Here is a 13705-nt window from a genome sequence, read left to right as displayed (position 1 = left end):
CTTTATTAAATAGCTTCTGTATGCTTCTCATACATATACAGGTCAGACAGACAACCAAAAAAACATCGTTGTTACTGCTGTTTCCATATGCATGCAAGGCAAGCTGCTGAACACCTTTTAAGCTGGTTTAAAAGGTGTTCAAGGGCTTCTCTCCTTGAATATCATCAGACTCCTTACTGCAATACTGTGTAATCCTCAAATGTACTTTGTTTTACTGACACAGAAGACATAAACCAGACTAGAAAGTGGTCTTAGAATCAATGTTTATTGTGCGGGTCCCACATAAAGATATGAAATATATCTGATGTGTGATATGAGAGCAAATAGTAAACGAAAACCAAAAGATTGCTTCTGTACCTAATTGTACTAATATACAGAGCTACCAGAAAGAAAATAAGCCAAGCTGAAAAGAAACTTTACAAGCACAAAAGCTGTCCTGCACAAAGAGCCAAAAGCAGCATATGTGCTTCTAAATCTCATCCTATTTTGAGGAATTTAATCATGGATAAGCCTTTTGCTGCCACCTGTACAGAAATCAATGTACAGAATACTTCAGGGAAGTGAAAATAAGCAGGGTATCAAACAGTTGAACTAACAGACATTAATCAACCAGAAATCCAAACTTTTCTGCAGTAAAAGTTTTATCCACGTTAATTCTCGCAGATTGCAAGTTTAATTGCTGTTCAGTAACATTCATTTTCATGTGAAATAGCATTTCAACTTTGGCCTGCTATTTACCCAGTATAGAAACCACACAAGTATAAGCAGCAGGTGTCAGAGAACAAAACTGTGGCAGACCAATGCAGTTGTTTCCAGAGCTCTTGTGAGACTGTTAGTCTGATGAGGGTGCTCACATCCCTCTTACGCTGAAATCACAAACCTTTTTTTTGTGAAAAGTTGTGTTTTTCTGCCTCAGAAGCATGCCAGAGCGGAGCGCTGGAGGACCACTGACATCTGGTGGCCACTTCACTCTAAAGAAAGCTAAGTCATACATTTAATTGCACTGTGACTTGATCAAATTACATATTACAGATGGTCTGACAGAAATACATGTCAGGGAAGCATTAAGTTACAGGTCTTACTCTGTGTTTATTAACTTAGTGGAATTTGATAGCTACAAGTAAATGCAGATGAACTGCAATATACAAACAACAAACTCAGTTAAAGCTGCCAGTACATTAATAGTTTTGTTGGATTAAACTCACTCTAGAGATAATAAAGCTTTTCTAAATAGAGCACATTTAATGCAACAAGTTCTTGAGAACAACTGGGTCATGAAATAGAATTATATAAAACTGTCTTTTTGACAAATAAAAAAGTGCATTGTTTCCTAGGTAAGATGTTTCTTATTACTGAAAAGGAATAATGAGATTTAGGTCTACTTGTCTAGACAACAGTACAATATTGAATAACAAGCAAGAGTATTCAATAATTTTGTCCATATTGGTATGTGTTAGATTATGAGAATGCCCAGACAGAAACTGCCTCAGTTCTCTCCAGCAAACTTGAGATGATCTTCTCACCTAAATGCAATTGTGCAGAGAGACCACAGCCACCAGGACTGGACCTAAAGTGTACTTAGACCTGTTAGCACTGATTGTTGATAGGCAAACATTTAAAGCTATGCTTTGTTGCAGCTACGTACAACTTGTAAACAAAACTCTGAGGCTTTCAGACATTCATCAAGCATACAAAAATCTTACTAAACTGTCATGAGAATTTTCAGCCCTTCCCAAATGCTTTTTTTGCTGCAAAATGGTTCAAAGTCTACTTCCAGGTAAATGTACCTAACTTGTTAAAACAGGAGCTCAGTTCAAAACGAATAAAATTCACAGCATCTGCTGAATAGTAGGAAGTAATCAAAATGTTTTTCTACACCTTTCCTCCATGCTACAAGAGTGCAGTTTTGCAAAAAATCAGCAGTACAAATCATCTGTCTCCAAACTGCACTGTATTTTTCACTTACCATCATCATGACCCCTATCCACAAGTAAACAGATTGCTAAATAACAGCTTTACTTTCAACCTAGGCTACCTAACCAGACTGATAGTGAACTGTTTTTAAATTACTTATACAAAAATGCATTGCTGTGCATACGTTTTCTAGTTGGCTGTGGCACATTGTGGGTGAACGTTTTATTGAGGCACATGCAATTGCTAATGTTGCCAAAAAGCGTGCAAAAAATAGCCAGTGCTCAGAGTGAAACAAGAAATGGTAAATGGGACACTCACACCAAGGCAACTGCATCAAGCCACCCCAATGAAAGCAGCAAATGTGCACCATGATAGTTTGATTTGATTCTGCCAGTCTGCGGCTGAGCCCAAAAGTCTTTTTAAAGCCAAGTGTCAGGTGTTTCACTACCATCTGTATTTCAGCAAAATTCTAGTGTCTGCTGTCCAATGATGCCTCTGGAGAATTTCACTTGTGTGGTCCACAAATCACTGATGTTCTTACCTGTTTCAGTTCTTTTCCTGTACTGCTGCATGAACATACAGTGACAAAAGTGGCTTTCCAAGATTACTTTTTAACACATTCCTAAAGGTCCAACTGCAAATCAACAGACATTGATCAGTATAGAGAAACTTGCTCCTGTACACAACAGGCACAATGTTCCACTTAAATCCTACTCTGAGCATTCAAAGTAAGAGCTATTTTCAGCATTTTAAAAATGCTGGTTTCTGCACAATAATGCATTTCATCTACAGTGAAAAGCTGTCACATTGCTGAATATCTATAAAATAAAAGCATTTTAATTAGGTCAGCTACCGGGTAAAGGAGACAATAACCACTTTTACAAAGCACTGTCACAGTTATAGGCCCTTGGCTGAAAACAAAGTCTCTTCTTTCCTTTGTCATCCCCCCAACATGTATTTTTGAAAAATATCTCAGCATTGCCAACCCAATTATACAGCAGCAGATGATTACTGTGTGACGATGTTCTAATTCACAGACATAATCATTCTTCTACACTTATATTTTATTGAGGATATTTTCCTGGGGGGCAGAGATGCCCTCCACTCACCACGAGGGACAGACAGGGTCTAAAAATAATTTTGCCTGGTTCTAATCGATAGCACCATGTTGGCAAATCTCTTCCGAAGACACAGGAAAGCAAGATAACCAACTCCCGCCAGCATGCTGACCAGCAGGGTGGTGCCAAGAACCCTGGGAGCTCTTTTCTTGGCCACACGGAATGCTGTTGGCAGAACAGCTGAGATTAATATATTGTTGACGTGTCCCAAAACTTTGTAAAATGCTTTTCTCTTCACGACACGCTCGTAATAAGCTTCCAAGTTGGGCCGCTTTCCATTCCCCCAGTTTCTTCTTGCTAATCCCAGAAACTTCAGGCGATGTAATGTGACAGCAAGGGATACATCTGCCAGACTGAAGAAATCACCACAGAGCCAAGGCTGATTTCCATCTTCTAAGCAGAGATAAAACATAAAGGATTAGGAACTAATGGAATATAAGCACATTTAGTTTAGTGTTGTTTCAAAGTACTATCCAATAAACAGCAACAACACTTCAGCTAAATTATTACTTTAATCAGTGAACATTTTACTAATCCCTGTCCACTCTGCACAATATCGTAAAGTTTTAGGCTCAGCAGCTTGGCCTACATTTCTTAAGGAAAAAAGATCCACATTCCAGGTTCATAAATTAAAACCCAGAGTAAACACTTATTTTCCTCAACTACATTTCTCAAATCTGGATTAAATTAAACAGTATTGGAAAGGAGGAAGGCAGTTTAGCTTTTACTAAAAAGCTACCACTTGTCTGAAGAATTTATCATCTTGCCTGTGTCACTCAGCTCTATGACATTCATTCAAGAACTAACTCCAGCTAACTTGAACTAACTCCAGCTAACTTGTTGGAGGCTTTCAAGTCAAAAAGAAATAGATCAGATGGCTGACCTGCACCAAACATATCAGGTCAGTGAGATGACAGAGTTTGTCTACCTGTCCCTCTTTTGTGTCTCTTACACCCCAAACCACAGAGTTTTTACACTGAGATGTTTGAGAAGTGACAAATATTCACACTGCTCACCACTAGCCAGAATCACAGATGGAGACCCCAGATTCACTCTCCAGTCAAAGGAAAGAGGTGAATACTCCTGGGATGGCTCAGAGCAGGCACTGCAAGGCAGCATTGCCCTTTGCCGTCAGTGATCTGGACCACCACCACCTGAAAGGGCTGACCCATAGTGACTGCACCAAGAGCTTCTGAAACCCAGGATATGAAACTTGATAACCAGCACAGCTATCACAGCTGCCAGCATAAGTATTCTGCTCTAGCCTAGATCTTGAATAAGGAGGACTATGCTGTTCCCTTCTCATTGTAACTTCTGCAGTTCATCCCACACAGCAGCCATGCAAAAGTACTGGCACGAACACTGTGCAGCACCTCTCTGGAAACAGAGAAATTTCACAATCTCCTCTCCAACACATTTGGCACCAGAGAAAGGCAGCAGCTTGGCACAAAGCTGGTACCAGTCCATTTTGACTGGTTATGTAGATCTGGAAGAAAGGCCTCTGGAGAAAAGGAGCGTATCCCATGTTGCTGGAAGGATACCTGGGGATTCATCCAGTGCATTAAGCAAGTTGATGGAAAAGACCAAAGAATCTATCCTGTGTGAAAGAAAGATGCCTGCAGTGGCAGCAGCAGTAGTTCAATCATGGATTCAAGCAGTAGCAAGAGAAGCAGAAGCTCCGAGTTTGACCAGGACCTGGAGAAGCACAGATCACAAAACTCAGAAGCTGGAATATCTCAGACAAAACTTCAAGAGGCAAAAGCCCTATGTTTTACAAAATCCTCTGATCCTGGCAGTTTTCATAAACTCATCAATACTGTACCAGTTGACTCCGTGGAAAGGTGACTTAGTAGAGAAACAAAAGAGGCTGCTGAAAATGGTGGCGGACATAGCTGAACAAAATCCTTCCCTTCTTTATGAGTTAAAATATTTTCTGTGATCCTTTCACTGTTGAGTCAGTAGAAAATTTAATCTAGATTTTCAACTGCTGCTTCGAATCTACAGCTGTGATAGTAACCAATAATTATTACAACAGCTATTTACAGAGCTAAATGCAAAAAGTTATTGATTTGAGCAGATACAGCTGATATTGACTGATGCTTCATGCAGTTCCCAGTGAAGTCAGGGGAAGGACTCCTATTAGCACCACTGAGAGCTGAACCATGCTGTGAATAAGCAGAAGGCTAATCCCATTTAAACAGAATTTAGGATGCTGGCAAGGTTAAGTGGCTGTGGGTATAGATCAGGAGGAAAGTAAGCAGGGCAGATGTCCTCGTAGGAGTGTGTTACAGACCTGTTAGCCACCATGAAGAGGCAGACGATGCATTCTACAAGGGATTGGCAGAACTCTCTTTATTTCTAGCCCTTGTACTCGTGGGGGACTTCAGCCTGCCAGATGCCTGCTGAAAATACAACACAGTGGAGAAAAGGCAGTCTAGGAGGTTTCTGGGCTGTGTGCAAGAGAACTTCCTCTCAACTGGTAAGTGAGCCTTCCAGGGATGGTGCCCCACTAGACCCGTTATTTGTGAGCTGAGAAGGACTCATGGGTGATGTGGTGGTCAGGGCTGTCTTGGCACAGCAACCACAAAATGATGGAGTTTTCAGTTCTGGGTGAAGTAAGGAGAGATACCAGTAGAACTGCCCCCTTGGACTTCTGCCAGGCACACTTTGGACAGCTTAGGAGATTAATTGGTAGAGTTCCTTGGGTGTCAGTCCCAAAAGGCAAAGCAGTAGAGGAATGATGGGCAAGATTTAAGGAGGAACTCTTAAAGGTACAGGAACAGGCTGTCCCCATATACTGTTAAGGAAAAAGACCAGCCTGGCTGAATGGAACTTAGACTGGAACTCAGGGTAAAACTTAGACTGGAACTCAGGGTAAACAAGACTCTGTCTCACCTTTGGAAGGAGGGGGGTAACTACAGAGATGTCACGAGGTTATGCAGGAGAAAATTAGAAAGAAAGCCAAACTGGAAATAAATTTGGGCACTGCAATCAAAGTCAACAAAACCAGTTTCTATAAATACATTGGCAGCAAGAGGAGGGCTAAGGAGTCTCCATCCTTTGCTGGATGCAGAGGGAAACATAGTGTCAGGGGATGAGGAAAAGGCTGAAGTACTTAATGCTTTCTTTGCCTCAGTCTTTAATACCAAAACCACTAGTCCTCAGACTACCCAGCTCCCAGAGCTGGAAGTTGGTGATAGGAAGCCCCCATAAACCAGGAGGGAATGGTTAGAGACGTGTTATGACAGTTAGACACCCACAAGTCTGTGGGTCAAGATGAGATGTGCCCAAGAGTAAGAATGGAACTGTCAAAAACTTGCCAATCATTTCAATCATTTACAAGCAGTCCTAGTTAACCAGAGAAGTCCTGCTGCCTGGAAATCAGCAAATGTAATACTCATCTACAAGAAGGGTCAGAAGGAAGAGCCAGTTGCATCCAGCTGGTGGCTGGTCACCAGTGGGGTTCTCCAGGGCTCAGTATTTGGACCAGTCCTATCTAACAGGATGAGAGCAAATGGCCTTACACTGTGCCAGAAAAGGTTCAGATTAGATATTAGAAATGTCAGAAATGTCCCACACTGAAAGAGCATCAGGCACTGGAAAAAATTGTCCAGAACAGTGGACAGCGTGATATGGTTTAAGGGTGATTATGGTGGTACCGGGTTGACAGTCAAACAGATCATCTTGACAATCTCTTTCAATCTTGACGATTCTGTGAGTCTGTGAAAAATGAGACTTTCATTTGGGTGGAGGCAGGTAAACAGGACTACTTTCCAAGGGGGTGATGGAAGTGGGTTGTCTAACGATTACAGCAATTATCCAGATTGCTAATTCTGCATACACCACAAATATCAGCTGAGTATTTGCACTATATTATAATAAACCTGTGTTAAACATTAAGGTTGTGACCATTAAAGTGAACTGAGGCCTACACCTATAACATCAACATTCTGTAGTTACATTTTTTCTGATTTTGTTGATAAAATACTAAAAAACTGCAGTTAATTATACTCATTTTGCTGAAAATGTGATCAAGCACTCTCATAAGACAGTGAGAACTCAAACTCACTGACAGTAAAATAAGCTAGTATTTAAAACAGTATTGATCCGTTCCATGATGTATAGATCAATATATACTAAAAGTATCAAATCTGACACATTAAAAACAGTTTTATAATGGTGCTGTCAACAAGTTTACTCAGTATCCTCAAACAGAAATATTAACAGGATTTAGCAAAAATAATTCTTTACCTGGTGTTTCCTCATTTCGCCGCTGCAATTCAGTCTCAACCTGATCCAAAACTTTTTCCAGTTCATCCAGTATTTTCTTTAGGTATTTTATATTATCATGATCCAGTAGTTTAGACTAAATAGACATACAGGTTAGTGTTTTAATCATCATAGAGTTTATACTTTTATCAGAGCAGCTTATACTTAGGATACTACAGTTTTTATTCATAAAATGTGATGATTTTCTCCATATAGTCAGCTGGATACTACATGGATACTGGTGACAATTCAGAAAACAGAAGAAAAACTTTGGAGATGCCAGATATCAAGGTTTGCCTCGCCCTGCAGGGTGCTCAACAGCCCAACACGGGCACTGATGTGTACTTACCTTTGAAGTCAGTGGGACCAGTCCAGTACTTCAGCACACACTTGAAGTGTGTAGCTGATCTGGGGACAGACTGCTTCATGCCTTGAAGGGTTAAACCACTGCATGACATTACTGGTAATGACAGGTGAAACAAATGTTTATATTGTGACCAAAAAATCTAGCACTAACAAGCTCATAATAAAGGGGCCAATACAAAGGGGTTTCTCACCTTAAGGCGCTTCTGTTTTGCTATATAAGCATCTTGAAGGTCTGGATTTTCTTCTGCAAGTTTCTTCAATTCCGATTCTGTGTTACTTATTTGGCCTGATTAAATAAAATTAAAAAACCAACAAAACAAAACCAAAATCCAAAGCAAACAAAAAAGGAATGACAAATATTATATATCCAAATATACTCATAATGTAATCCACAGGAACTGATCAATTGCCTGTGTACAAATATCATACCAAAGAAATGGGAAGTGCTACTTCAATACAGCATCTGCACCAGGTTAGGATTTAAATACATCATGTTTTGGAAAACTTAACTGCTTTATAAACTGATCCACCACACCTTCAGCTCATCAGTTGGTAATGTGAAAGTGCTGGTAGGCCCACACTAAGATTTTCTGAAGATCACTGTGGGTCACATGCATAATTTTACAGCACAAGCCTAAATGCCACTGAACATGGAGCCACGGTACTTTCATTTAGCTAAAATATGGTGACAAAGTCTGTGATCTTTTTGGAAATGTTCATTAAGAACTACATGGACATTCTAGAAAAACATTCATTACATGACTTAAAGAAGGAATGATGTGAAAAGTTTAAGTTAATTTTACTGATTTCTACTACACGTTTAGCCTTTTCCTTAAAATGGGGCTTTCCTTGAAACTGCCATACTTATAGAACTAGAATACCAAAAGACAGCGAATAATTAATCTTCTTTGAAAAATAAGTATTTCTAATAATAAACTGAGAACAAAAGAATAATTATAGAGCATGAATCATCTCTCACTTGTACTTCATAATAAAGTTTAGTTACAATTAAGTCATAAATGAAAGTGATAAAAATTCTTTTTAGAGAAAATAAAACTCACTATGAAAAACAAACTCACTATTTTATATATTCATTTCAACATGACTGTGAAAGCCATCCTTCAGTACAGTGTATGAAGAAATTGAAAGATGTAATCATACAACTAAAATCTTACATATGTGATTAATTACTTACTTGGATTTGGTATGGAAAAATATAATACACATGGCTCATACCTTATTATATCTAGCAGTCTCAAAAAAACAGTATTTCAAGCTGAAAAATAAACCATCCAGTAGAAGTCTGAACATGCAAAGGAATTGTTACGAAACATCCACAGGCTTTAAAAAAAATGCTTCTAATAAAAGAATCTATGCTATGTTTTAAGTATAAAAAGATAAGAAAACATTCCAATTTAAATGAGCAATAATTTTAGGTCTACCTGAAATGAACATGCGCAAACTGAGAACAATTTATACCAACTAGAAGCTAGAGGGGAAGAATACATACAGCAAGAAAAGAAAAAGATAATGTTGTAAAGTGAAGTGTATTAAAAGCACTGATTATTACAATGTGAAAACAGAGAAACCACCCACAATGCCTATGAGTGAATCACAATTGTTCAATGAACAGGTAGCATTCACATTTGGAAAAAAAAAAAAAACAAAACCACCTAACCAGACAATGCACTGATGTAAGAGAAAAATTCATGCCCTTGGACAAGGGGGAGTAGCTTTATGCTGAAGGAGGTAGATTTAGACACCTCAAAAATACCACTTCCTCTTTCCCATTTCCAAATCACAACAGACCATACAATCAATAAAAACTATATGCACAAATCATCAAGGACTGCAACTAAAATTTGTTAACTCTGCTCAATATTTTGTGTTTAAGGTGGACTTCAGAAAGAAGAGAAATGTAATGCAGCAACCTACTAATTCATAGACATTCAGAGCTACACCAGTACATACTACGGATTCTGCTGGTAGCATAAGCTGGAATCATGGAGTCCACTGTTAACTCGGGGTGCAGGATGCAGCCATGTGTGTAGGCATCCATAGGCAAGGAGTCTAAAAGCTCTCTATAGTGTTGCACCCTTGGATAATACATGCTCCCCTCTTCTGGCATTAATCTTGGTACTTCCTCTGCAAAACAAAGTTAAAAATAAAGTTAAGAAAAGAAGAACCATGTAATTGACCCAAGTTCACTCAGTTATGTCCAGCTGAGACAGCCACAGTTAAGAAAGCTTCACTTGTTCCCCAGCATAACTCAACAGTGTTATTACAGCTCAGAGAAATGTATATTTGTACTTAATTTTAAAATTTTTTAATAATTCCAATTCCTATGCAGCAACCCACACAAACACATATTTAAGAGGCTTTCAAATCAGAAAACCAGGCTCAGCTCTTGTTACGTACACCTAGGAATGGGTGACTGTGACATACAACCCTATAATGCTCTCACAGTGGGGCACAGCTGAGATTCCAAGGAATTGTTATGGCTGAAACATTACTAGTGCTGAAACGATATAAAAATTACAGTACAGGAATCCTACTCTAAGCATGACTGGAAGTACTCCTGCACATCACTGAGTTTTACCCTACCCTGGATCTACCTGTGCCCCAATGCCTTTTTTGAATAAAAGGCAGCACAAATTATGTTCACTCAACAATGAAGGTTTCTTCATGCTTTAGAACTCGCAGCACTAAATCCCTGAAATACAAAATGCTGCTATCTTCACACCTATACAAAATACAACTCTGCATTTCCTTCAGAAGTTGAGGTCGTTTTTTGTTTGCTTTTTTTTTTTTAATCAGTACAGGCACAAAGAATTTCAAAAGCCTGAACATGATCACTTCCAAGGTTTTTCTTCCTACTCTTTTACCTCTTCACTCCATTTTGGCTCCAAAAATAATTTGCTCATTCTATTTCCCTCGTTCCACAGAAGATTATTCCGGAATTAAGCATGTTTCTTCTTATCCCACAGAGGATCTGCTCAGCAAAGGCAGAGGTGCAGCTCTTTAATCAATATGTTATTTTTCATGGCAGTGCCATGCCAGGTTAGTGCAGAACACTGCTGATGCCACTCCTGGCCTCCCTGGAGGGCTAAGAACAGTGGTAGGTTTTACTTATAAATGTTGTGAAGGTGCTGGAAGGCTTTCAGTTCATTTTAGAGGAGCGTGTTTTCAACCCACGCTGCTAACTATTAGGAGAGCCCATTTACTTGCGAGGTTTTAAACATTTTCTGCCCTGAACCAAGAGTCCCGCAGCGACACAGAGCTGCCCGCACATCGCTGCACCTACGGACTGAGGGAAAGAACCACGTACTGAAATGCCTGTGGGATTACCATCTACAAACGTCGCTTCGAGGTAATCAATAATCTGCGTTGCCTCACAAATGATGTTTTCCCCATGGATGAGGACGGGTACTTCTCCAGAGGAGCTCAAGCGCATGAACCACGGCTCGTTGTGCTCGCTCAGCGGCAGGTTCACATCGTGCTCCTCGCACTTCAGCGCCTTCTCGGCGATTGCCAAGCGCACCTAGAACGGCACGGCCAGGGTCACCCGGCAGCATCCCCGCACGGCCGGGCCCTGCAGCCCTCCCGGCCCCGCCTCGGCCGCTCCCTCCATCCCCATGCCTGCCTCCCTCCCTCCCTGCCCGGGCCGGCCGCGGGCGCAGGGGCTGTGGGCACCCGCAGGCCGCCGCCCCGTGCCCCCGCCCTCCCCTCACCTTCTGCGAGGAGAAGGACTGCGTCCAGTGGTACAGCACTAGTGGCGCCATGCCCGGCTCGGCTCGGCCCGGCTCGGCCCCGCTGGGCCCGCGGCGCCGGGCGGGGCAGGAGGCAGCGCGGAGCGGCGGCAGTGCCCGCCCCGCGCCGATCCGCTCTCGGAAATTAACCGAACGGGATGGCCGGGGGATGCGGGGGACGCCCCGTCTTCCCCCCACCCTCACTGCTGCGAGGACAGCCCCTCAGAAGGGGAAACCGCCTGCAAAGCCGTCTGCAGCATCCCCTGGGGAAACGCAGGAAGATGGATGCGCAAGTAGGGAAGGTCACATGGCAGGATTTTCCCTTTTCTATTTATTTGTTTGTTTGTTTGTTTGTTTTTTTTTTTGAAACAGTGCTTCCAGTATGGATTTCAGGGACGTTGGCAACGTGCACTTGGGGCAGAAAAAGAAAAAAAATTATCATAAGTCGTCATGAATTGGACCCTGTGGGCATAGATCCTCTATTGCAAAATAAGTCATAGTAAGAAGGAACATAGCTTTTGAATAACTTCTTTTGCCTCTAGATGTGTTCTTTCAATCTCAAGAGAGAAGATTTCTTAATAATTATTTTTTTTCTAGACAAAATCAGAAAATTGAACAATTTTGCAGAGCTTTTTTCATTTTCTCTGTGGAAACAAGGTCCTTTCTGAAAAGCATTTGATAACAAACAATGGCTTACATCATCAGGAAATGCCTCCTGTGTATCTTACACTGGAGATAGTTTAGAAGATGCGATTGCTGACAGTACATACATTAGACAGTATCAGCAGCAGGCAGATTTTAGCAAAGTAAAAAACTCTGTGATTACACAGTACAGATTATTGTCCTCCTCATTCTGACTACTCAATTCCCAATAAAGGCAACTACTACAGGCAAGACTGATAACTCAGTCCTATTTCTATATAACAGATGAACCACACCATTACTATCCTAAAACCTAGTATGTTGAGAACTATATCCCAATAACAAGTACATTCAAGTTTAAGGGAAATTTTTACTAATGTTAAGCAAGTGAATGGATTTAAGTCACTGAAAGAGACAATGGACCAATCTTATAAATAAAAAGGGAAGAAACAAAAACCCAGCTTCCAGCCCTGTAGTGGTAATGAGAGTGGGCACAAGGAAAGCCCCATGCCTTCCTCAGAAACTACTCCCTGCTAGAGTCATAAGCCAAAATAATCTCTTCAGAAGATCATGCATGATGAGAAGCTTCTCACAAATCCCAGCTGATAGCAGTGTTACTGATGGTCAATCCCACATTTGGGGGAATTTGTTACTCTTCCAAAAAGCTGGAGAATGTGCTTAGAACAATAAGAATGCAGTCGATGGCATGAGATAAATACATTACAGCTGGATTTACTTCTCTTTAAGATACATGTCTGAGGTAAGAGTGCTGGAATATCCTCTCATGCACTAGAGCTTTAAACTGTCACTCACCAATACATTCATATTCTCCAGGATGCCTGTCTAGGCTGCTATAGAACTGTTCCTCACAGCTAGATCTTACAATAACTCAAGGCAAAGAACTGGGAATTGTTTTTTAAATTTGCATGAACTAGACACTTTCAGGTTTCTGGTTTGGTTTTTTTTCCTTAATTTTGCCTTTAAATCAAAATGTTGTAATTTTGTCAGTTACCACACAGACAGCTACTCCATTTCTCTTGGTTCAGCTAATTAATATCACACATGGACTTCTGTGTCTGTGTTATATTCTGGTTTAGATGTCTAGAAAGGCAGAGAAATGTATAACACAATAAAGAAAAAAGGACCAGTGAGAACACTATTTCCTACTTCAGACCTGTTCAGACAGAGCAGCTGCAATCATATACAGGTGTTTCTTCTACCTAAGCTAGTCATCCATATTGCTATGAAATACAGGAAAGATATTTACTTGTTGGAGGGAGTCCAGAGGACCAGATGATTAGGGGGATGGAGCAGTTCTCCTATGAGAAAAGGCTAGGAGAATTGTCATTGTTCACCCTGGAAAAAGAAAAGCTTACCAGTTACTGAATTGTGCCCTTCCAGTACCTGAAGGGAGCCTACAGGAAAGACTGCAAGAGACTTTTTACAAGAGCATGAAGTGATGGGGCAAAGTGGAATGGCTTCAAACTGAAACAAAGTAGGTTTAAATTAGATATTGAGAAGAAATTATGTACTGTGAGAGCAGTAAGTCATTGGAACAGGTTGCCCAAAGAAGTTGTGGATTGTCCCATCCCTAGAAATATTCAATGCCGGGTCGGATGGGGCTCTGAGCAACCTGCTCTAGTTGAA

The 13705-nt window shown here is 40.7% G+C and overlaps 1 protein-coding gene and 1 long non-coding RNA gene across 3 annotated transcripts; one reads left to right on the top strand and one right to left on the bottom strand.

The window, feature by feature from the left end:
- Window positions 1–246: 246 nt before the first annotated feature.
- GDAP1 (ganglioside induced differentiation associated protein 1) lies at window positions 247–13434 on the bottom strand. 2 transcript variants are annotated; one of them, XM_085053063.1, is made up of 6 exons: window positions 13326–13434; window positions 11016–11208; window positions 9639–9812; window positions 7859–7953; window positions 7284–7398; window positions 247–3425 (listed from the first exon to the last, which is right to left on the bottom strand). In XM_085053063.1, the coding sequence occupies exons 2-6, from the start codon at window positions 11119–11121 to the stop codon at window positions 3043–3045; spliced, it is 873 nt and encodes a 290-aa protein (XP_084909189.1). In that variant the 5' UTR covers window positions 11122–11208; window positions 13326–13434; the 3' UTR covers window positions 247–3042. The 2 variants fall into 2 exon arrangements, with proteins under 2 accessions (XP_084909189.1, XP_084909188.1); XM_085053062.1 differs by lacking the exon at window positions 13326–13434 and adding an exon at window positions 11399–11715.
- Window positions 5143–7865, top strand: LOC146442140 (uncharacterized). Its single transcript, XR_014850164.1, has 3 exons — window positions 5143–5285; window positions 5395–5511; window positions 7518–7865. It is a non-coding gene; the product is annotated as an uncharacterized LOC146442140 (long non-coding RNA).
- Window positions 13435–13705: the final 271 nt, after the last annotated feature.

The sequence above is a fragment of the Lichenostomus cassidix genome, chromosome 2, assembly GCF_008360975.1.
Source record: "Lichenostomus cassidix isolate B80296 chromosome 2, HeHo_3.0, whole genome shotgun sequence".
Classification (NCBI taxonomy): domain Eukaryota; kingdom Metazoa; phylum Chordata; class Aves; order Passeriformes; family Meliphagidae; genus Lichenostomus; species Lichenostomus cassidix.
The sequence above is the reverse complement of the archived record's forward strand: the minus strand, read 5'-3'. Positions and strand labels throughout refer to the sequence as shown.